This window comes from Ylistrum balloti, unplaced genomic scaffold, assembly GCF_031769215.1.
Source record: "Ylistrum balloti isolate Yb309-2 unplaced genomic scaffold, AGI_CSIRO_Ybal_v1 Utg370612, whole genome shotgun sequence".
Classification (NCBI taxonomy): Eukaryota; Metazoa; Mollusca; class Bivalvia; order Pectinida; family Pectinidae; genus Ylistrum; species Ylistrum balloti.
Window position 1 is genome coordinate 553,349 of NW_026782376.1, and position 22,746 is coordinate 576,094.

At 39.3% G+C, this 22,746-nt stretch overlaps 1 protein-coding gene across 1 annotated transcript; it reads right to left on the bottom strand.

Annotated features, from left to right (window-relative positions):
• Positions 1 to 10,277: 10,277 nt before the first annotated feature.
• On the bottom strand, positions 10,278 to 22,629 carry LOC132556984 (uncharacterized). The gene is made up of 2 exons (XM_060221449.1): positions 22,202 to 22,629; positions 10,278 to 12,194 (listed from the first exon to the last, which is right to left on the bottom strand). Exon 2 carries the CDS (start codon positions 12,136 to 12,138, stop codon positions 10,780 to 10,782), a length of 1,359 nt encoding a protein of 452 aa, XP_060077432.1. The 5' UTR covers positions 12,139 to 12,194; positions 22,202 to 22,629; the 3' UTR covers positions 10,278 to 10,779.
• Positions 22,630 to 22,746: the final 117 nt, after the last annotated feature.

Below are 22,746 nucleotides of genomic sequence, written 5' to 3' on the forward strand. Positions count from 1 at the left end.
AACAACAAAAAATACCGACAAACACCAATTTACACAAAAAATGTTTGCCATGGGCTTACTGAATCGCATCGCAATGAATGGATTAACATATCTTTGTTTTACTATTAATTCATCACTTTGCGAAAAAAAAATGCTTCAAAATTATGAAGAGATAAAATTCACAAAGCTTTTCTGGCGTACAGAAGGGCTGTCATTCCGGCGGACAGGAGGGCTGTCATTCCGGCGGACAGGAGGGCTGTCATTCCGGCGTACAGAAGGGCTGTCATTCCGGCGGACAGAAGGGCTGTCATTCCTCGTACAGGAGGGCTGTCATTCCGGCGGACAGGAGGGCTGTCATTCCGGCGGACAGGAGGGCTGTCATTCCGGCGGACAGGAGGGCTGTCATTCCGGCGTACAGAAGGGCTGTCATTCCGGCGGACAGGAGGGCTGTCATTCCGGCGGACAGAAGGGCTGTCATTCCTCGTACAGGAGGGCTGTCATTCCGGCGGACAGGAGGGCTGTCATTCCGGCGGACAGGAGGGCTGTTATTCCTCGTACAGGAGGGCTGTCATTCCGGCGGACAGGAGGGCTGTCATTCCGGCGGACAGAAGGGCTGTCATTCCTCGTACAGGAGGGCTGTCATTCCTCGTACAGGAGGGCTGTCATTCCGGCGGACAGGAGGGCTGTCATTCCGGCGGACAGGAGGGCTGTCATTCCGGCGGACAGGAGGGCTGTCATTCCGGCGTACAGGAGGGCTGTCATTCCGGCGGACAGGAGGGCTGTCATTCCTCGTACAGGAGGGCTGTCATTCCGGCGGACAGGAGGGCTGTCATTCCGGCGGACAGGAGGGCTGTCATTCCGGCGGACAGGAGGGCTGTCATTCCGGCGGACAGGAGGGCTGTCATTCCGGCGGACAGGAGGGCTGTCATTCCGGCGGACAGGAAGGCTGTCATTCCTCGTACAGAAGGGCTGTCATTCCGGCGGACAGGAGGGCTGTCATTCCGGCGGACAGGAGGGCTGTCATTCCGGCGGACAGGAGGGCTGTCATTCCGGCGGACAGGAAGGCTGTCATTCCTCGTACAGAAGGGCTGTCATTCCGGCGGACAGGAGGGCTGTCATTCCGGCGGACAGGAGGGCTGTCATTCCGGCGGACAGGAGGGCTGTCATTCCGGCGTACAGGAGGGCTGTCATTCCGGCGGACAGGAGGGCTGTCATTCCGGCGGACAGGAGGGCTGTCATTCCGGCGGACAGGAGGGCTGTCATTCCGGCGGACAGGAGGGCTGTCATTCCGGCGGACAGGAAGGCTGTCATTCCTCGAACAGAAGGGCTGTCATTCCGGCGGACAGGAGGGCTGTCATTCCGGCGGACAGGAGGGCTGTCATTCCGGCGGACAGGGGGGCTGTCATTCCGGCGTACAGAAGGGCTGTCATTCCGGCGGACAGGGGGGCTGTCATTCCTCGTACAGGAGGGCTATCATTCCTCGTACAGGAGGGCTGTCATGCCGGCGGACAGGAGGGCTGTCATTCCTCGTACAGGAGGGCTGTCATGCCTCGTACAGGAGGGCTGTCATTACTCGTACAGGAGGGCTGTCATTCCTCGTACAGGAGGGCCTTTTACAGGACTGTCATGCCTAGTCGTACAGGAGGTCTGTCATTCCTCGTACAGGAGGGCTGTCATGCCTCTTACAGGAGGACTGTCATTCCTCGTACAGGAGGGCTGTGATTCCGGTGGACAGGAGGGCTGTCATGCCTCGTACAGGATGGCTGTCATTCCGGCGGACAGTGGGGCTGTCATTCCTCGTACAGGAGGGCTGTCATTCCGGCGGACAGGAGGGCTGTCATTCCGGCGGACAGGGGGGCTGTCATTCCTCGTACAGGAGGGCTGTCATTCCGGCGGACAGGAGGGCTGTCATTCCGGCGGACAGGGGGGCTGTCATGCCGGCGGACAGGAGGGCTGTCATGCCTATATACATAGGGCTGTCATGCCTCGTACAGAAGGGCTGTCATTTCTCGTACAGGAGGGCTATCATTCCTCGTACAGGAGGGCTGTCATGCCGGCGGACAGGAGGGCTGTCATGCCTCGTACAGGAGGGCTGTCATGCCTCGTACAGAAGGGCTGTCATTTCTCGTACAGGAGGGCTGTCATTCCTCGTACAGGAGGGCTATCATGCCTTTTACAGGACTGTCATGCCTAGTACGGGAGGGCTGTCATTCCGGCGGACAGGAGGGCTGTCATTCCTCATTCCTCGTACAGGAGGGCTGTCATGCCTCTTACAGGAGGGCTGTCATTCCTGGTACAGGAGGGCTGTCATTCCGGTGGACAGGAGGGCTGTCATGCCTCGTACAGGATGGCTGTCATTCCGGCGGACAGGAGTGCTGTCATTCCGGCGGACCGAAGGGCTGTCATGCCTCGTACAGGAGGGCTGTCATGCCTTGTACAGGAGGGCTGTCATTCCTCGTACAGGAGGGCTGTCATGCCTCTTACAGGAGGACTGTCATTCCTCGTACAGGAGGGCTGTCATTCCGGTGGACAGGAGGGCTGTCATGCCTCGTACAGGATGGCTGTCATTCCGGCGGACAGGGGGGCTGTCATTCCTCGTACAGGAGGGCTCTCATTCCGGCGGACAGGAGGGCTGTCATTCCGGCGGACAGGGGGGCTGTCATTCCTCGTACAGGAGGGCTGTCATTCCGGCGGACAGGAGGGCTGTCATTCCGGCGGACAGGGGGGCTGTCATTCCTCGTACAGGAGGGCTATCATTCCTCGTACAGGAGGGCTGTCATGCCGGCGGACAGGAGGGCTGTCATGCCTCGTACAGGAGGGCTGTCATGCCTCGTACAGAAGGGCTGTCATTTCTCGTACAGGAGGGCTGTCATTCCTCGTACAGGAGGGCTATCATGCCTTTTACAGGACTGTCATGCCTAGTACGGGAGGGCTGTCATTCCGGCGGACAGGAGGGCTGTCATTCCTCGTACAGGAGGGCTGTCATGCCTCTTACAGGAGGACTGTCATTCCTCGTACAGGAGGGCTGTCATTCCGGTGGACAGGAGGGCTGTCATGCCTCGTACAGGATGGCTGTCATTCCGGCGGACAGGAGTGCTGTCATTCCGGCGGACCGGAGGGCTGTCATGCCTCGTACAGGAGGGCTATCATGCCTTGTACAGGAGGGCTGTCATGCCTCGTACAGGAGGGCTATCATGCCTCGTACAGGAAGGCTGTCATTCCGGCGGACAGGAGGGCTGTCATGCCTCGTACAGGAGGGCTGTCATACCTCGTACAAGAGGGCTGTCATTCCGGTGGACAGGAGGGCTGTCATGCCTCGTACAGGATGGCTGTCATTCCGGCGGACCGGAGGGCTGTCATGCCTCGTACAGGAAGGCTATCATGCCTTGTACAGGAGGGCTATCATGCCTCGTACAGGATGGCTGTCATTCCGGCGGACAGGAGGGCTGTCATTCCTCGTACAGGAGGGCTGTCATGCCTCGTACAGGAGGGCTGTCATTCCGGTAGACGTCTTAAACTTTAGTATAGGGTCTGTGAAGCTAATTGCAGAACGCACAGTGATAACTGGTCAGACGGAGGAGGATCACAGTCAGGATGAACACCACAGTACTGAGGACCTCTTACTTCCTGATGTTACACAGTCCAGCATAGGGGAGGAGCCAGTGAACACCGATCTTCCTCAGGTGGATGCAGGCAGGCAGCCACAGACTAGAAGGGACAGAGTAAAATGGCCACCAGCAGACGACAAACAGTGGGAAGCCTTCGATGATGATTTGGACAAGATTCTGGAAGGCACACTAGTTGGAGACGTGGATAAGAAAATAGCAGCCTTATCAACAATTGTATATACAGTTGGTAAAGAACGGTTCGGAACAGCCAAAGCAGACAAGAAGAGCAATGAGCAAGCTACCAGCAGTAGACGACAGCGAGAGATTGAGTCTCTCAGGAAAGAGATGTAACAAAGTGCAAATAATGATGTTTTATAATTTGTCTTGATTTTAAATTAAATTTAATGTTGCGCCGCGCTTATTGTGCTGTTTGCGTGTGTATGTGCGCTGCGTATGGTCGCTAGGCTGTGTACCTGTATACGTGTATGTTCGTACCTGTCACTTGTCTAACCTGTTTACTTATTCTATGGTTCTATATATAGGTGTTACCTCGTTTTGGTATAGTGGTCAGTGTCTTTGTTAGCTTTTGGCGCGGTTTTAGAGAGACATTTGTACAGGAACTGCGCGGACGTGTTACACAGTCCGGTTCTTCCTAATTTTTACTATTCTGTGAAGTCTTCCTGAAGATCATATATATGGTATGTACAATATTTAGTTGTCATGTAATCTAATAATATATTTGGTTATTTGAATTATTATTTATTATTGTGAATTTTGGAAAAAGTATGTCTTAATTGGAATTAGCGATAAGGATTGAAATTATTGGTAAATATTATAAAGTTATTAGAATCATATTAGTATTGACCAAAACGTTCATATTGTCTGCAAATGTTGTTCATACATGATCTGTATGTGTTGGTATGTATCTTTTACAGATAATCCATGTACGTAAATTAAGAAGTCTTTGTACAGAAGTTCTTCTGTGAAACCCCCGACCCATAGTTGGGGTAGGTACATGTGTATTTTACTGATTGTAGTCAATTATGAATATGATATATATATATTATAGTAACAATGTATAAGCATTTTCTATTCTAAGATAAATATTTATGATGATAAAAGTATTCATTGTAAAGATAGATTATTATTCTTGTTTTTTTGTTTGAATAGTTTTAGCGTGATAACATATGAAATATGTATTCACTGAGCACTTCATGTACATCATGTAAGGATTAGTAATATCTGTGATATCTGCTTAATTCTTTGTGTATTGTCTTTATAGGTTTTTTTTATTAAATGGAATAAAAATATGAAGCGTCGATCTGCGTCCTTCTTCTACACTATATTTTACAGAGAGTAGAAGTATTACAAGGCAGTATAAGAAGGCAAACCATGAAGAACAGCTTGGACTCATTGATTTGAGAGCTACACTGAGGGATAGGAGGAAAAATCTGCAGAAGGCAGAAAGAATATGTAAGGCAAGGCGTGAAAGAGCAAAAAGAAAAACCTCCTTTGTAGCCAACCCATACAGAATCACAAAGACAATATTAGAAGGGAATAAGTCAGGGAATCTGAAGAGAAGAACATCTGCTGAACACTCCTAGTGATGACCAGAAGGGAGACCATTAGGCCCATGCAACATAATTAGTGAAGTGCCAGAACCAGAGATCCCACTAGCAAAGAACCAACATTGAAAGAGGGGAGGGACGTTGTCATGAAAGCACGATCAGCATCAGCTCCAGGTCCAAATGGTGTACCGTACAAGGTATACAAGAAGTGCCCAAAGATCCTTCAGCGGTTATGGAAACTTCTAAAAGTTGTATGGAGGAAAGGAAAGATCCCGGAGTGCTGGAAAAAGGCGGAGGGATGCTTGATTCCGAAAGAGGAAAACTCCGAAAACATCAACCAGTTTCGGACCATTTCACTCCTGAATGTAGAGGGAAAATCTTCTTTGCTGTGCTTGCCAGGAGAATGACGGCCTACATGACAAAGAACCAGTACGTTGACACATCAGTACAGAAAGGAGGGGTACCGGGCTTCTCCGGGTGCATAGAACACACCAGCGTCATCTCCCAGCTGATCTAGGAAGCTTAAGTGAACAAAACTTATCTCACAGTGGTATGGTTGGACCTAGCTAATGCCTACGGAACTGTCCCACATATGTTGACAGACGAGGCATTAAGGCATTACCACATACCAGAACACTTTAGGAACCTGATCAGAAGCTACTGCAGTGGGATACAGCGGAGATTTACCACCAAAGAATTCACAACTTCATGGCTGGAACTACAGAAGGGAATCGTTACTGGTGGCACAATATCTGTGATTCTCTTTGTGATGGGCATGCACATGATCATTAAAGCAGGAGAGCGAGAGACCAGAGGGCCAAGTATGAAGAGCTACTGGCAGAATGCAGGGAGAAAGGCTGGAAAACTTGGAACTTCTCGGTAAGAGAATGGGTGTAGAGGCTTCCCAGCACCATCTGTTTGGAGAATGCTCAGTGAACTGGGTGTTACCGGTTGTACTAGAAGAAGGGCAGTGCAGCGGCCCACCCAGGCAGCAGAGAGGGCATCCTGTTGGGTTTGGATGATGAGGGACGAGAGAAGCTGGAGACCCACCACCGACGCGCAGTGACTGATCACCACTGTGGACCCCCCATCCTGAGAGTGTACCGAGAAAGGGGTCGAAACACGCGATGAAGGATGGCCTCGGCTGAGGATATCGGCGGTCTGTTTGTATGTACGTACTCAACAAACACTAATTCCTGTTCTTAGTTGTATGTTTTGAAATAGGATATAGGGAAATACAAACGTTTTAAAATGATATAAAATTTAGGTTAGGATCTTATTTTACAAATTATGGATGACGTTAAATGTACAAATGTACTTTTTATCGGTATTGGTTCCTATTTCATAATCAACAGTCTTGTTTTCACGTGACTCTTTAGATGTATAACCGAGATTTTCTGAGATCGACAGATTTTCAACAGTTTGCTACAATTATAGCCGAAGGCGATGTTCTCATGCGCAGATGTTCTGCCGTATCTGGGTGTATGATTGGCGATGTGTGGTCGGTATAAGCCTCCGGGTTTTCAATGACATCGTTCAATCCAACTTTAAGTCAATAATCGTGAAACACTTCCTTGAAAATCAGGATTTCCACGTTTAAGGTACGTACAATGCTTCTTGACGATAGTTTTATTTTATGTTTAATCATTATGTATAATAATCTGTTAGGTCTCGAATGTATGGTTCCTATATCAGAGCTGTTAGTCATGTTGCATAGTAATAACACACACACAGTTACTCTCAAAGGTTTTACACGTGTTGCAGTAGGTCGTATTGCCTACAGAAATTATTACTATGAAGAAGAGATATATTTCGAGACAAGGTTTTTGTTTACCAAGGATCATTATTTACCAAAATGAAACGCCAACGACTCTAAATACTTGTAAATATCATATTTTGTTATTTATTAGTATCAGAGACACATATACGTCTCTGTTAGCATTAAAAGAACCACCACCTTCAACAGAAATGGCATATATATTTTTTTACAAAACTTAAACAAAAACTAAAGAAAATATGTATATGTAAAGCATCAATCCGGGAACATATGTACATCTCCAATCTGTATTCTCACATAAATAAGAGTTTTGAGGTGAAATTAAACCTTCTCATTCATTGAAACATTATCAGATTTGACCGAAATATTAAGTGTTTCCTGATGCCGGGTCAGAAGAAGAAGAAGCAGAAGAAGGAAAACTATTTCATGAACATGTAGACTTAGTGACTAGAATACAAACATCGCCGATAAAATCACCTTAGGGACTGAACAAAAGTAGTCTTAATTACCAGGTGGAGTTCACTTTCATTCGTGTTATTACTTAAATAATATTTTATCACAAAGCAACGGCACGTGAGCGGTCATATCAACGTGGTGAAATTCTGTGTTCTGATAAGCAAAAACAAACATTGTGAAATACAATTATATAACGTAAATTAATGTTTTGGAACAAAATGGGCTTGATAGCGAGGCGGTCTTAATGTTAATGTGCCCTTTCGTAAACCTGTCTCACATTGTGTATAAAACAAAAGTAATCTCTCTTGATACCATGTATATACCCTAAAAACTTGACAATAAGTCGACCTAAAAATAAGCCGTTTCAAAAAATAAGTCTATATCTTCTTATGTAACTACACATGTGTTTGTGCGAATTACATTTGATAAATATAGATATTAGAGGTAAATAAAGGTAACAAGGAGGTCAGCGGCCTTAACGGTCACCTGTTTAGAAATTGTACTTTACACAAAGAATGCTGACTTTAACCACTTAAATAAATATAACACAAATAATTGAAATTACAATATCGATTACATTAAATAGGCATAGTATCAAAATGTCATCCCAAACTTAAAATCTTTAAAATCATTTCCAGTGGAAACTAAACTTTAAAGAAAAGGATGTGTGTCCTTTATGATTTTACAGTAAACTTTCACCTCTCCACAGGCGAAATGTTATCATTGTACAATTGTAACTAAAATTTCCAAAATGTACCTCTTGTAATTTTTGCGATTTCATCGTCACAAGAAATTTGAAAGGCCCGTTTTGAAAACCAAATACTCCAAAATGCCCAAAGCTGACATATATACCAGTGTAGATTCTAATATCAATCGGAAATCTACTGACCAGTCATACTAGATAATTACATATGGACTAGTTTTTTTTTATCATAGAAGTAATTACGACTAGAAAGTGTTCAGGGGCATGTTGTCACCTAAATTCTGTAAATGATTTGGAGAGCGGGGTCGTTTAATTCACAAAAAATTGATACGCGCAAAAATCCTGATGTACGGTGTATTGCATCTATTCATTCTGATAGATTTCATAATATAAATATAATATGAAATAAATTTTAGAACATTATATATATATATATATATATATACATGCATACAAAAACTAAAGGCAAAGTGTAACCAAAAGCGACCAGGGCATATTCCCTTGGAAATTTGAGGCAAAAGGAAATAGAGTAATCATTTTTATGAATAGCAGAAGCTAACTTAACTATATTCCATAACGTTTCTGAGCCTTTTATACTCCTAAACTTAATAGATAAATATAGTATTTAGAGACTGTCATGTAAAAAAGTATTGCTAAGACTATAACCGTATTAACTTGTAAATAAAAGCGATAACATATAAAGGATGGGAAAACACACACCCACACCCAACCACACACACCCACACCTTCCCACCCACCCACCTACACCCACATACACACCCACACACACGCACACATACACACACACCCTCACACCTTCCCACCCACCCACCTACACCCACACACACACACACACACACACCCACACACACACACACCTCACCTACACACACACACCCTCACACACACACACACCCTCACACACACACATACACACCGTCACAAACAAACACACACACACACGCACCCTCACACATTGACAAGCCAAAGCAGCAGCCCAAGAAAACAAGTCATGACGTATTGATATATATAAGAAATAAAAAATTACAAGAAAACAAAAACAAAAAAAAAAAAAAAAAACCAAAAAACAAAAACCGGATGTCAAGATTATTTACCTTATATGTTAACAGACCATTTTGAAAAGCTGTTTTTTTAACTTTTGCTATGGAAAAAATACTCTCGTATTTATATTCCGAATTCGTTGTAAAATCACTAAAGGTTATGTTCTCTAATTACAATGATTCGTACCCATATAAAGATCTCCAGGCAGCAAAGCTTTTTATATATTACAATATATTAGGAATTTAATTAAAATACATGTAGGCCCGCAATTAGTGGCGTGGTGATTTCGATACGATAAAATATACTCGTGAAATTCAACACCTGTACATCCATATTGTTTGAAAACCATCTGAAGCTCGTAAGCTGTCCTAAACCATTATATCCATGCATACCTGCATGATTATAAAGACAATATCTATTATACTCTGTGCAGGGCAGATGACCTGCACCAAAATGACACTTCTATGAAAGAGTGTCGATTAACAGCACTTATTTGTACATACATTTAAATGATACAGAAGTAATTCAAGATTACAGAAAGTAAGAATACTTTTAGATACTTCTAAAACTCTATATACAGTTCTTTGACTTACAGTCGATTTTCTAATTGTATTTTTAAACAATATTCAATACGATATGCCATGGCAAGCGTTTTCTTCGAATAAATCTATAAATCTATAATCTATAATCCCTGGTGTGTCTACAAGATATTTGTACCCGATTAACGTTAATTGATGCCATTTCTTTGTTATGCGTATAAGCAAGAATGCAAATGCGTTCCACAAGTACTAAGTAATAATTAACGAAGGTGTTGCACTAAACATGACTCCAAACCACTGTAATATATGAAAACCATTCTTGAATCATTTACGTTCAAGGACGGAAAAACATTTCGGGCAATCAGTGTTCCCCAAATCGAACAAAGTTGATAGAATAATGGACGATTTTACAAAATAAGTTACAGCTCAAATGAGACATTTTGAAACATCGTTCTAACCAGACAGTGTTATAATTTGTTTTCAAAAATGAAAGCTTATAGCAATGCCCTAAGAAAGCACCAGGGGAAATTTATTATATATGTCACTCCGGGAGATAGATGCTTTATGTAGACATTTTCTGACATTTTCTACACACAAGTTCAGAAATATCTTGATTGGGCGGCTCCTGGTTTGATACAAAAGCTCTCACAATCGTATGCTTGTCATCAACTATTCTACCTGTAAAAATCTAAGATGCCCACCAGTCACACATATTGTTGCTCTGAGCCAGGCGCATTGAACACAGCCTGAGGAACGTACATAAAGAAAATTGAGCATGATCTATCATGCAATATATACTTCTCACGAAACAACTACCACTGTACCAATGTCAAATCCCAAGATGGCGTCTTAGCTGCTTTGAACTTCCTCCTTAATTTGGAGCTAAGGAGAATTACAAATGAAGTTTGTGGAAAAATACAACCATTATGTCTCCAGAATTCATAGAACGATTCAAGATAAGAAAATTGGTAATTTCAACAAACCACCATCGTCGATAAAATGCCAACAAGTTGTTTCTAATAAATTAATATTCACCACTGATTGACAATGATATTATTTCTTTATCATGATGTTATCCAAAAGTAACTCAAGATGTTTTGCGTTCTATTTGACATTGCATAAATCCTTCTACTAAATCCCCGAATTGGCTTTGGTCTTCCTCGGTTTTCGGTGATGGATTTTCAGCTTCGTCCCTGTCGATTGTCTCGTCTACATTTTCTGAAGCTTCGCGAATGTGAAAATATTCTTTCAACACTGCTTCCTCAGAATGAAGTTTCCCTTCAATAGCGAGCTGTAAAGCCTTTACATAAAAGCCGTTTCCATCCTCGGATGGGCATTTTAGTTTATTCACTTTTCCACATGCAACATAAAAATGCAACATCCTCAGCTTTTCCATACCCTCTTTGAGGTTCATCATTTCGACAATACACTGTTCTGCGGTTGTTATATCGGTGTAAGTAATAACAGCATTTGGTATGTCCCTGGATAAAATATCTATTCCGAGATGACAGAAGGCCTTCTTATCCAAGTACACTCTTCTCCATGTCTTTTTCATATCACTGTCCTCGTTGTCGAATTGTCTGTATCCCACTTCGATCCAAAACAGGATCCGTTGTTTCAAATCCAACGCTTCTTCCTTCCTATTAGCACCACAGAGACTACTGTAGTATTGTAGGTACATATTTACGACTGCGAATATACAGCTTCCAATCTGTCTCCCTTTCGAAAACATAGCGACATCACACAAAACAAGAGAGGCATACTTCAAAGCTTCGTCGAATTGATGAGATTGAGCACACGCGGTACCTTTCCGAGATTGATATATGAGTCTTGAAAGTGAAGGATTTGATGTTTCACAAAGAATTGTTTCCATCATCTGAAACACTGGACGCATCCAAAGCTGAGATTTATCTGCCTCATGGCGTTTCTCTATGACTGCCTGCAAATCCAGCATCACAAAAAAACAGTCAGCTACATTGCGTTTATGGGTGCCACAAGGCAGCATTTGAAGTTTGGAAGAAAGCTGGCGTGTCCACCGTTTGAAATCTGCAGTCCACTCCAAAGACCCACTCCGTAATGCTCTCTCTTTCAACAGCTCATAAAAGTTATCAACATATGTATCGTTTGAGTTGTTTAGGCTTAACCTGTGTGGAGTGACTAAGGGCGAAGGAGTATTTCGATGTTTTTTCTTAAAACTGTTGTGCAGTTTACGATTTATACTCAGACATTTGAGAAGTCTATCAGTACTGCAGCGGCTTGGTATTGTCTTGATTATCCTAAGATCAATGGGAGAATGCTTTTTCATCGATGTTGTAATACTGGTATATTCGTTGTCATCGATCACATCATTTAGGGCCAGAAGCGTGATAAAATCTCGAAGTCGTCTATGGTGACGCTGCAACCGTACGAAACAACCAAAGAAAGATTTCGTCTCTTCTTCATCCATTGTTGAACCTGAGATAATTAAAGCTCGTCTGCGCCAATATCTACACTCACAGAAACCTGCAGGTAAACAATGGGTTCATAATGAAACAGGAAGTAGGTCATATATAATTGTCCACACTATATTCCATATACGATTAAGATACAGCTATTTCAAATCACCGTACTTATATTATTGACTTTCCTGTTCCGTGGTGGTGGTGGTGGTATATTGCCTTGTTCATATGCAAGTGACACCATAACACTTGTTTAAATTACTTTTTTAAAATGAGAAATTGAAATTATAGTTTATTTGAAATATGCTATACCCGTTCGTATTTGAAATGATCCCTCGATAGTATATTTGTACATGCATGTTGTGTTGTACCTTGCTTCGTATCAACAAACTTTAAACCATTTCATTAACCAACGTGTATATGTTTATGTTTTTTCTGGTATCAATGCAGGAGTTATATATATGTATATATATATATGTGTGTGTGTGTGTGTGTGTGTGTGTGTGTGTATATACTTTTTCTAACCATTGCTGTATCTCATACTTTATATGCCTCGTGCCAATGTACACTGAAGATGTATCAATGCAGGAGTTATATATATGTATATATATATATGTGTGTGTGTGTGTGTGTGTGTGTGTGTGTGTGTGTGTGTGTGTGTGTGTGTGTGTGTGTGTGTGTGTGTGTGTGTGTGTGTGTGTGTGTGTGTGTGTGTGTGTGTTCATATATACACTTGTGAATACGTTTTAATAAAAGTTATACCATTGTACATTTCAAGTAAAGTCGGGTATGTGACTTCTTGTATATTCATATATACACGTACCTTAAATTGAATCCCCACACGTTACACAATACTTGGATGTGGGTTTGGTAAAAATTTAATATATACTGAACAAAATAAGTTAAGGATCATAAACTTAAACAAATAATAATATGATTATATTTTAAATTTTAATGACAGAACATTTATTTTAGTCTTTAATTACACAAAACAAATTAATTTCCATAATGAAGATATAGATATGCTTATATATATATTTATCTGACAAAACAAAAATCAGGACAGCATACTGTCGTGTAATTCTAATTAATTCCAGAGTAAGTTATGTGAGGTACTTCCTATTTACCAGGTTATGATGTGCGAGTAGCAATAATAAGGGATAATGTTAGTATGTATAATGATTCAGGTATGTCTTTTTTTTTCGTTCACGATATACACCAATTGTGTGAGTCTGGGTTTAAATCCATACATAACCGCTACGGGTAACCCGTAAATAAATTTAAAAAAAACAGGCACTTTATATGATCGTACAGGTAACGACTATGCTCATTTATAGTAATGCATGCATAGTTGCATACATATATATAATTAAATATGAACACATATTCCCCACACGTTACACAATACTTGGATGTGGGTTTGGTAAAAATTTAATATATATATATATACACGGCATTGTATGTGGTGTATGAGTGAGTGGGGGTGCGTCTGACGGTGTGTGCGAGTGTGGAGTTAAGAGTTGGTCGGTGTATATATGTATCTTGTATCTATATATGTGGATATATTCTTTGTGTTGATGAAATGAGTGTTTATTGTATTTTATGTAGCATTTAAATGTGAAATATTTATAATCTATGTGAACGTGCATTCATGTCTACCTAATGTCGAGACTCAAGTGGATGGCTTTGTCTACTGATCAAACTATATACTTATACTTTTGTTTTCAATATCATGGCAGTTGGTTTCTGTATTGGGGTCCCCCAATCTAGATGACAAGGTGATCAGTCTTACACGGAGGATAGGAAAGAAAGCTGAAAAATTACCAAGAACGGAAGACATTAGATAGATTTGAAGGATTATGAGTGCTTGTATAGTGTTGCTACCTGTGCCGTCTGGGTGGGGAATACTACTACCACTGTGAAAGTCTGACACCACTTCTAAATATTAACAGTTGTTTTCCTATTCTTCTTTTTATACGGGAGATGTTTGGCAAAGTCATTTCTTGCTTTTTGTTTTGATATAAATTCTTTTTTTTTTTTTTTTTTTTTTGTGCAAAGCGATCTTTCTTTTAGTTAATTAGTCATTAAAATTACATGTTTATTTATTGTTTCCGAAATTTCGAATTTTAAGTGATTTTGTTATTGTTATTACTACAGTATATGGATATCTCATTTAAATGTTAGGAGTGTTAGACACAAATTAAACTACACTGAAGAAGACATAGTAAATGAATATGACGTTATGTGTCTAACAGAAACTCATTTAGATCACTAATGCTTTATGTATTGAAGGTTTTCATTCTCCTTCTGGACAGACAATTTGACGGGAGTAGTATTTTGATTTATATAAACAATCTTTTGAATGTTGATCGTTTGCCTGAATTGGAATACCCTGGTGATGAGGTAATATGGACCAAATCAACCTATCCCACTCAACTTACATGAATGGAACATTTCAGGTTGTCTGTAAATAATGCTCTCAGTATATCCTCTAATGTTACAATAACCGGAGATTTAAATGTTGACTTCTTTACTGCTTCAAATCATCATGTTCTGTTTGATATCCTTAATTCCTTGTCACTAACTAATGTTATAAAAGATCCTACTGGATGTACTAGATCTAGCTTACTAGATCCTATGATATTATCGTACTCTATTTCCGGTATCTACTACTCTGTAATTTCTATTGGTCAGGTTGTACTGCTTCCATGAAACTTCCTTGTCTTTTTAAACCGGTCTATAAACGGAAAAACTGGCAGTACAAGAGGGCAAATTTTGACAAATTCAATGAACTTAATTATATAATTGAATAGACATTTTTATCATTCAGCCTGTGATCGTTTTACGGACATTTTTTCTGCCTTTTGCTAATGAAAGTATTCCTAGTAAAGAAGTACATGTAAATATATACCCTAATAATTAGACTTGAATGACCTCTGAAGTTTAAAATAACTTAAGAATTAGGGATAGGCTACATGAAATAGCGAGGTCAACCAAACGCTTGGCAGACATTGATAAATTTAAATCACAGCGGAACAAAGTTAACATGAAAAAACATGCACGTGTTGCTTTTTATTAAAAATGTCTTCGATATCGTTGCCGAATGCTCATCTTCTGATGGAAATTTTTTTTGGAAATTAAATAAAAGGCTGATCAAAACGTCTGATACTTCACAACATATACATTGCCTTATAGATCCTGTCACTGGAGATGACGATAAAGCTGAATTATTAGATATTTTTGTAGTATTACTAGAGTAGAAGACAGTAACACCAATGTTCCATTTATTGAGCCTAAAACTGAAAAACAAATTAATTCAATTAGGTTAAATTCAACTGAAATACGCGATGTTCTACAAATATTGAAACTCGGCAAGGCCTCGGGTGGGGATGAAACCAGCTACCATGCTAAAAAATACCGCACACACTGTTTGCAGTCCGCTCGTTTTTTTTAAATTTAATATGTCCTTATTATCAGTGATTTGACCAAACAAATGGAAATAAGCTAATACTGTACCATTGTTTTAAACAAAAGGTGACAGACATTCTTCTTCGAATTATAGATCCACTACACTGTTAGGAAGTTAAGTTTTTGAGTGATTTTTTAACATTTGTACAACACCTTTATAGAAAATTCTTTGCTTTACAAATATCAGTCTAATTTTATGCATGGTCTTTCTATATTTGTATTGCACCTAATGAAAAAAAACATACACGTGTTGTATTCTGTGACATATCCTTAGCCTTTGATAGGGTCTGGCATAGTGGTCCTTTGGCGAAACTAAAAACGTACGGAATATCAGGTGAATCGCTTATATGGCTAGAAAATTATTTATCTCATAGATATCAAAAGGTATTTTTAAACAGTTCATATTCTTCTGAAGGGCTCATTGAGGCTCTATTCTCAGACCGATTTTATTATTTTTATCAGACATAACAGATATTTTTTAATCGACGTCTCGTCTCTTTGCAGGCGAAACATCATTATTTAAGTCATCTTTATCTTGTCTAGAAATTCAAGCAATGCAATATAATAGAGACCTGAAAATTTTTAATACTTGGTCCAACAATGTTTGGTTGATTTTAATCCTGAAAAAAAGAGATGTACTGTTGAAGAGTTAGACTTAGAATTCGATGGGAAAGTCTTAAATCTTACAGATTATCATGACCATTAAGGTATACATTTTAATCTGAATCAAAGAAGGGGGATTATGTAAATGGTTTAAGTAATGTATAAGGAAATTCAAACACTTATTAAAAAGGGGTGCTCTTTTAAAAATTTGCAAGAGTTTTATTTTACCTGTTTTAGTATGAAGTTGTGGAACTGTCGGACTATTATTGGATTAGATAAGCCCATATTAATACTTATACCACGAAACTGGTCTTGAAACCTTATCTAATCGCAGAAAATTGAGGAAACTTCAACTAATGTATAAGATGCATTTTAAATTAACTCCTAAATAACTCAATCTTTATCTATACTAATCATTACTAATTAAGTCAAAGATAATACCTATAGGATTCCTCCATTCAGACTGTGCATTACTAACTCTTTACTGTTGAAATAACTTAGACATTCAGTTCGATCCTAATCCTCATCTAAATACTGTCTAGCATCAAGTATTTGGTCAAGTCCACCAACTCACTATAAAATTAGAAATCGCAAACTCAATATATTACATACTTAATTCCGACACCAGTGCAGTTCCTTAAATTATGACCTTGTTAGAGTCAATTGCGTTGAGAATGCATCTTGAAACTATGGTCATCCTTGTGTGAATGTCTTTAACTATTTAAGTGATTGCCCACTTTGCTCAAACGAACGACATATTTTAATTCAAAATTCAAATAATTGAAACGTTGCGTTAGATATAGAAATTCTATTGTTTGGCGATTCTCAATTTTCCGTGACTTTAATTGAAACATGTTGTTGGTCTACGCAAAACTATATCATACCCAACAAACTGATGTCAAATTGTTACAATAACTGTATTTTGTTTTTACATTATTGTAATGGCATATTGGGAGATGGAGCTGATAAGTTGCAATAACTTGTGCCTAATCCCGTGTCTTTCTACCAAGAAAGAAATATATTGCTGATGATCTGACCCCTTTTATTCAAAGGTTAATTCTTGCTAACAAACGGTTAGTGAAAAATGCAATTGCTACCAATAACAAAACGATGACTTAAAAAAGCAAACTTGACATTCAAAACTATCAATTTGATCTGTCTCAACAAATTCATTGCAATGATAAAGAATTACGAAATTTTGTTTTATTCCTATTAGAAAATTTTCTCTAGCCGTTGATTATTTCTAACTAGTCTTTGAACAGCCAGGGCCTGATGTCATTGTGTGCTTTCGAAAACATCATATGTCATGTAGACAATCTTATAATCATTTGTCTGCTTGTTAGCGTTTGGGTGAGTCTCTGATGGTTTGTTTGTTTGTCTGATTGTTTGTTTGTTTCCCGTACATGAGTCAGGAATCTGACGTGCTTTTCATTCCTAGTTTTTCTGGTACTTTAACGCAATATTTGCACCGTATAACGTCAAAGGGAGGCAACTCAGTTGAATTAACAATTTGGAAATAAAACTAGGTGAGAAAGATTTATGATACTTTGATAACGTCATGTACGAGTAAAACATATATTACCGGTATATGTTCGAGTTCAGATTATCACAGGCTCGGGCTAACTTTCTGTTGAGTGAACATCACACTCTTGGCTTTGCCTCAAGTAAGATTACAGAATGCCAGCCCTCAACTAAGAAAATTCTATCTCAATTCATTACAGTAAAAGTTGTTGCTTTCAATGGATTATTTCCCGCTCCGTAAGAGGATGGAACAGAATTGCACAAACACATTCCCTGCAAATAAATTTAATCTTGTGTACTTTATAAGACTTCCACCAAGAAAAATAACACTCGTGTCACTTCAAGATTTTGGTAAACTAACCATCGAAAAAATAGAGATAATTACGTGATGATTTTAATCAAACCATCTCCCCTTACTAATGTAAAGTGGTATACAGTAATCACTGCGTAAATGAGCAGATTTAGTTCATAATCACACGACAGAATTATACCACCACGTCATACACCTGGTTAGATTTTACCCATTGCCATAAACATAGACCAGAATAAAAATTGTATTTGTAAGCCCCTGCTCACTTTGTCTTTATTTTCATGATAAGTTGTATGAAGACTGGACAAGACAAGTACCAATACGTCTGCGCATGTGCTGTTGACGCCCATAAATATGATACAATGTATACAGCCTTGACATCCGACACATGCATAAAAACTTCAAAACAGTTATATGAACCAGCTGAAAAGGACAACCTCGACCATCTAATCAAATCTGGCAGAAGAATGGATTTTCAGCTCTTGAATATAATCAGTACGTTCAGAAGGTACCTTTTAAAAGATAACAACAGATAGAAATATCTAAAGAACTCCTCAATAACAGAAATGTATTGTGATTAATTAACAATGTTAATAGAGGGTATCGTATATCAATAAAATAGTGTTATATTAAACAAGAGGCACACAGCGCCTGTATCGCTCACCTGGGTCTCAATGGTATACATGCCTATGAATTGGGTATTTCAAACATTTCCAAATCACAGCTCAGCCATTTATGTGTAAATAAAATATGGCCCAGAAAGTATGTCCCTACAGTCATGAATGGTCATATCTTTTGATGCCCATCAATGTTATATAAGGTTTAAGGGTGGTAATATCAACTGTTCTAAACATGTAACGAAGAAACCTAGGGAAGTGGCCAGACCCCAGGGCCAATTCATACATCATGAACGTGTTTATCTCTTAATGACAAACAATGCTATATATGGGTATGAGGCCAATTATCCAAACTTGATTCCGATTCGAAAATGCTTCAGACTAATTTGGTAAAATCCTTTCATCCGTAAAAGAGGAGGGGGATTTTGAAGTATTTTCTCTATTTCCCTTATTGGGCTCCTCTCCTCCCACCCCCTGGGGGAGGTAGGGGTGCGAGACGCACCCTTTGTACAAAACAGATTTTCTTTCATCCAGAAAGCCTTCTGACCAAATTTGGTCAAAATCTCCTCCGATGTTCATGACTGGCAGCACTATGTAGAAAAAGAAGTTGATGGACGGACGCCACTCCATGGCATAAGCTCAGCGATCCTTCGGACCAGGTGAGCTAATAAACGCAATTGTTGACTGTGATTTTCCTCAAAAACATTGTATTAATTAATTGATATAAATTATCTGACATGGTATCTGCAGTACAATTGAAAAGATACGTAGAAGCTGCAATTTCATTACTTAAAACTATAAAACTTACATATGATACGGATTTGGTGTTATACTAAGGGGCATCTGCTATATAAGATATATCATTCCGCTAACTTTTACTTTCACTTTCACTCCTTACAAGCACTTGGAACAAGTTACAAATGCGTGGAAGAAATTCCACGTAGAATTTTCGAGATTATGGGCTCGTTTTCACCTAGAAAACATACAAAACACTGAACAATTATGAGGTGAAAAATAGTTAGATTGCAGTCAAAATCTATTGAAATAAAAAATATAGGCTAAACTAAATGTTTAAAACGTGTTGTTTGTGAAGTTTTTGTTTTCTAGGGGTATTTTTTCAGTGTGGTCATCTTGTTTATAAACATATAAGAAAAATAACAAATATATATATATATCGGTTCATCTGGTATAACTATTAGTTTGTGTACTTTTTTTTCATATATCATTTAATTAAGAAGTCGAGTAGTCTAGTAGTCATATTACCAGCTGTGCCTAACACTCTTCCACTCTCCTCGGCATTATATAAGATATATAAATACATTTTCATATCGATTTTACAGATGTTATTCTGTCTTGCATTTTCAAGCACATACAACCCATACAAATATCGCACATACTTTATATTGGACGTGCTAGATATTTCCCTGACACAGCCCATGCACAAGATCTGATGTTGGCCGAACACTGATGCAGGGATCATATAATACTTATCATATATTGACTTTAGAGGGACACAGAAACATCGTGATAAGAGGTATGGCTAAGGTTAACGCTGTGCTACGCTAAATGCAGTGCCTAAGGGGACCGTTACAACCTTGGAGGCATGCTGTATGTGACATTTTCAAAACAAAAAGACAGTGTTCCAAAGTAAGTGCGACTTATTTCGTTTGTTTTTGTATGATTATGTCCAGCTGTATCATATGCAATGCAGACATAGCGGGTTCTATACAATACGGCGCATTGATCGTCTGTATACTATATATAGCCGCCATGTAAGAGTCACACTACATTGCGCTTGTAATGATGATACTGCCGCATTCTGTGGAAGGTTTTCGTAATAGTATTCCAAACGTGTCCTATTTAAGAATATCTAATTGCGGGAATCACAAATAACTATAGAAATTTGTACCAACCTACACACCATACGACTGGGACATGCCCTCATCTCATCTAGCCGCCATAACAATGGACGAGATATATCTAACAAAGGCACATCCCAGGAACTCGTAGTTTCCAATGTGTAAATACAGATGCTGATCTGTTCTTATTTAGGTTTTCTTATTACAGGTCGTACCAATATGGCTGTTGTCATCAACGAGTTGTTGAATACAGACATATTATATATCAATATATATGACAGTATTTTATAGGAAACTTAGGATGTATAGATATGCTCGTGCGTAAGATATAAACTGGCTCTCAGCCAATCAGAAGGACATAGTTACTGTTGGGCATGCTTCATTTCTTAATGGGTGCAAAGTCCAAAAGAAATTTTGAAGCATCGTAATTACTCTCGCCTTGTACATAGTACTGCTGTGTTAAATCTAGGTCCTTTTAATCGCCTACTAAAATACATATGAATATCTGTCTAGATAAAAGGAACTTAAATTACAGTCGAACATCGTTACCTCAAATTTGTATAACTCGAAGACCCCGGCACCCGCCTAACTGTACACAAAACATTAGAACTCAATTAAATCGAATATTCGATAATCTCGAAGTTTCCCCCCATGGTCCCGCCAAGTTCGAAATAACGAGATCAGATTTTACATAGACAAGTAATGTTTTATTTAATACAGGTATATATTAGTAAATTTATTTGTTATCATGGGATAATGTCCTGTCCTTTACAACTCGGGATTTAAAAAAAAAAATTGGGGGGGTTAGGGTAAGGGGACGGCTTCAAAAATGATTATATGATGTTGGTGTTTCATATTTTTTTTCAAAACTACTTAATTAACAGGTGATATTTGTTATTCTTCTGAGGGTATTTTTAAAAAGGAAATGATTATTTTTGATAATAACACAATATCCTAAAATCAAACTATTTATATGACTTTGAAAATGAATGCCGTTTAACAGTCCATTGTCAGCAGCATTGTTTTTAATTCAAATATCTATACAAGTGAGGAATGGCTAACGAGCATTTGTAAGTGAAATATATCTATCTGCTGTGCTTTTACTTACTCCAAATGGTGCATAGCAAAGACAAATTATCAAATGATTCTAATACTAGCGATTTGCTATAATTTAAACACTCTTGGAAGTGCTAGTGTCATATTAAGCCGTATTCAACATGTGGTCAAATTCAATATCATATCATATTCATAGTTAGACACCATGTGACCTTCAAAATATTGAAATTTTATCTAAATATCTAAAACCTATAAAGTAATTTGGATGTTAGGACATCTCGCTTAGCATAGAACTTTTTGTTTGGAGCCTGATTCGGAATCAACTCCGGCAACAGAAATCTAGGGGAGAGGAGGGGTGGTGAACAGCTGCTTTCAATTCTTTTCTATAAAAAGTGTAAAATTGTCTCGGATTACTTCATCAGATACAAACCCTAGTAAAATTTCTTCCATAAGCTTAGATAAAACCGAAAACTGGCACAAAATGTATTTGTATTGTCCATGTTCTGTCCTACAATCTTACAATATCGTTAGGCTATACCATTTTATATTGCAAAGGTCGGAAATCCTACCTACCGCATAACAAAATATATAAAAAGTAAACAGGCTACCTTTTCATGCCTTTTTGTAAACAACTCACCTCATTTCCTTAAAGCCATTTCATTCCAGTCACCAATGTAAAACGATCTTTTATATAGAAGCCAGTGGAGACCATCCCACAAAAACATGCTTCCTTGATTTCCATTTTAGTATTATTCGTTCATCGATGTCATATGATTGGAAAAACCACAACGCTTCGAAGTTAAAACGAGGCACGAGTCTTATGTTGCACATTCGCTTTATGTTACTCAGTTTACGAGGACCGTCTTATATGTAGCACTACAATGTCTTCCTCGTTTACGGACACGAGATACCTCATACATATGAAATGTGAAGTTAAGTTTCAGGAATTCTGCCATACTTAATTGCTTTTGCATCACATATCCAGCTCCTGTAGAAAAGAAAAGAAGAAAGCTGACATATCATCCAAGTACTTTTGTCTGGGCGTCTGGGCAAATGAATGAGGTGTCTTTTTAACTTGTAAAGCCGCCAACATTGGCTGTAAACCGTTTAAGTTATAAATAGAAATTACAACCACTGGTTAGTGCACACATGCATATATGTTACCATGTGTGTTATGTGCAG

Excerpts from the sequence above, each read along its gene's own strand:
- LOC132556984 (XM_060221449.1), bottom strand. The coding sequence starts at position 12,138 with ATGGATGAAGAAGAGACGAAATCTTTCTTTGGTTGTTTCGTACGGTTG.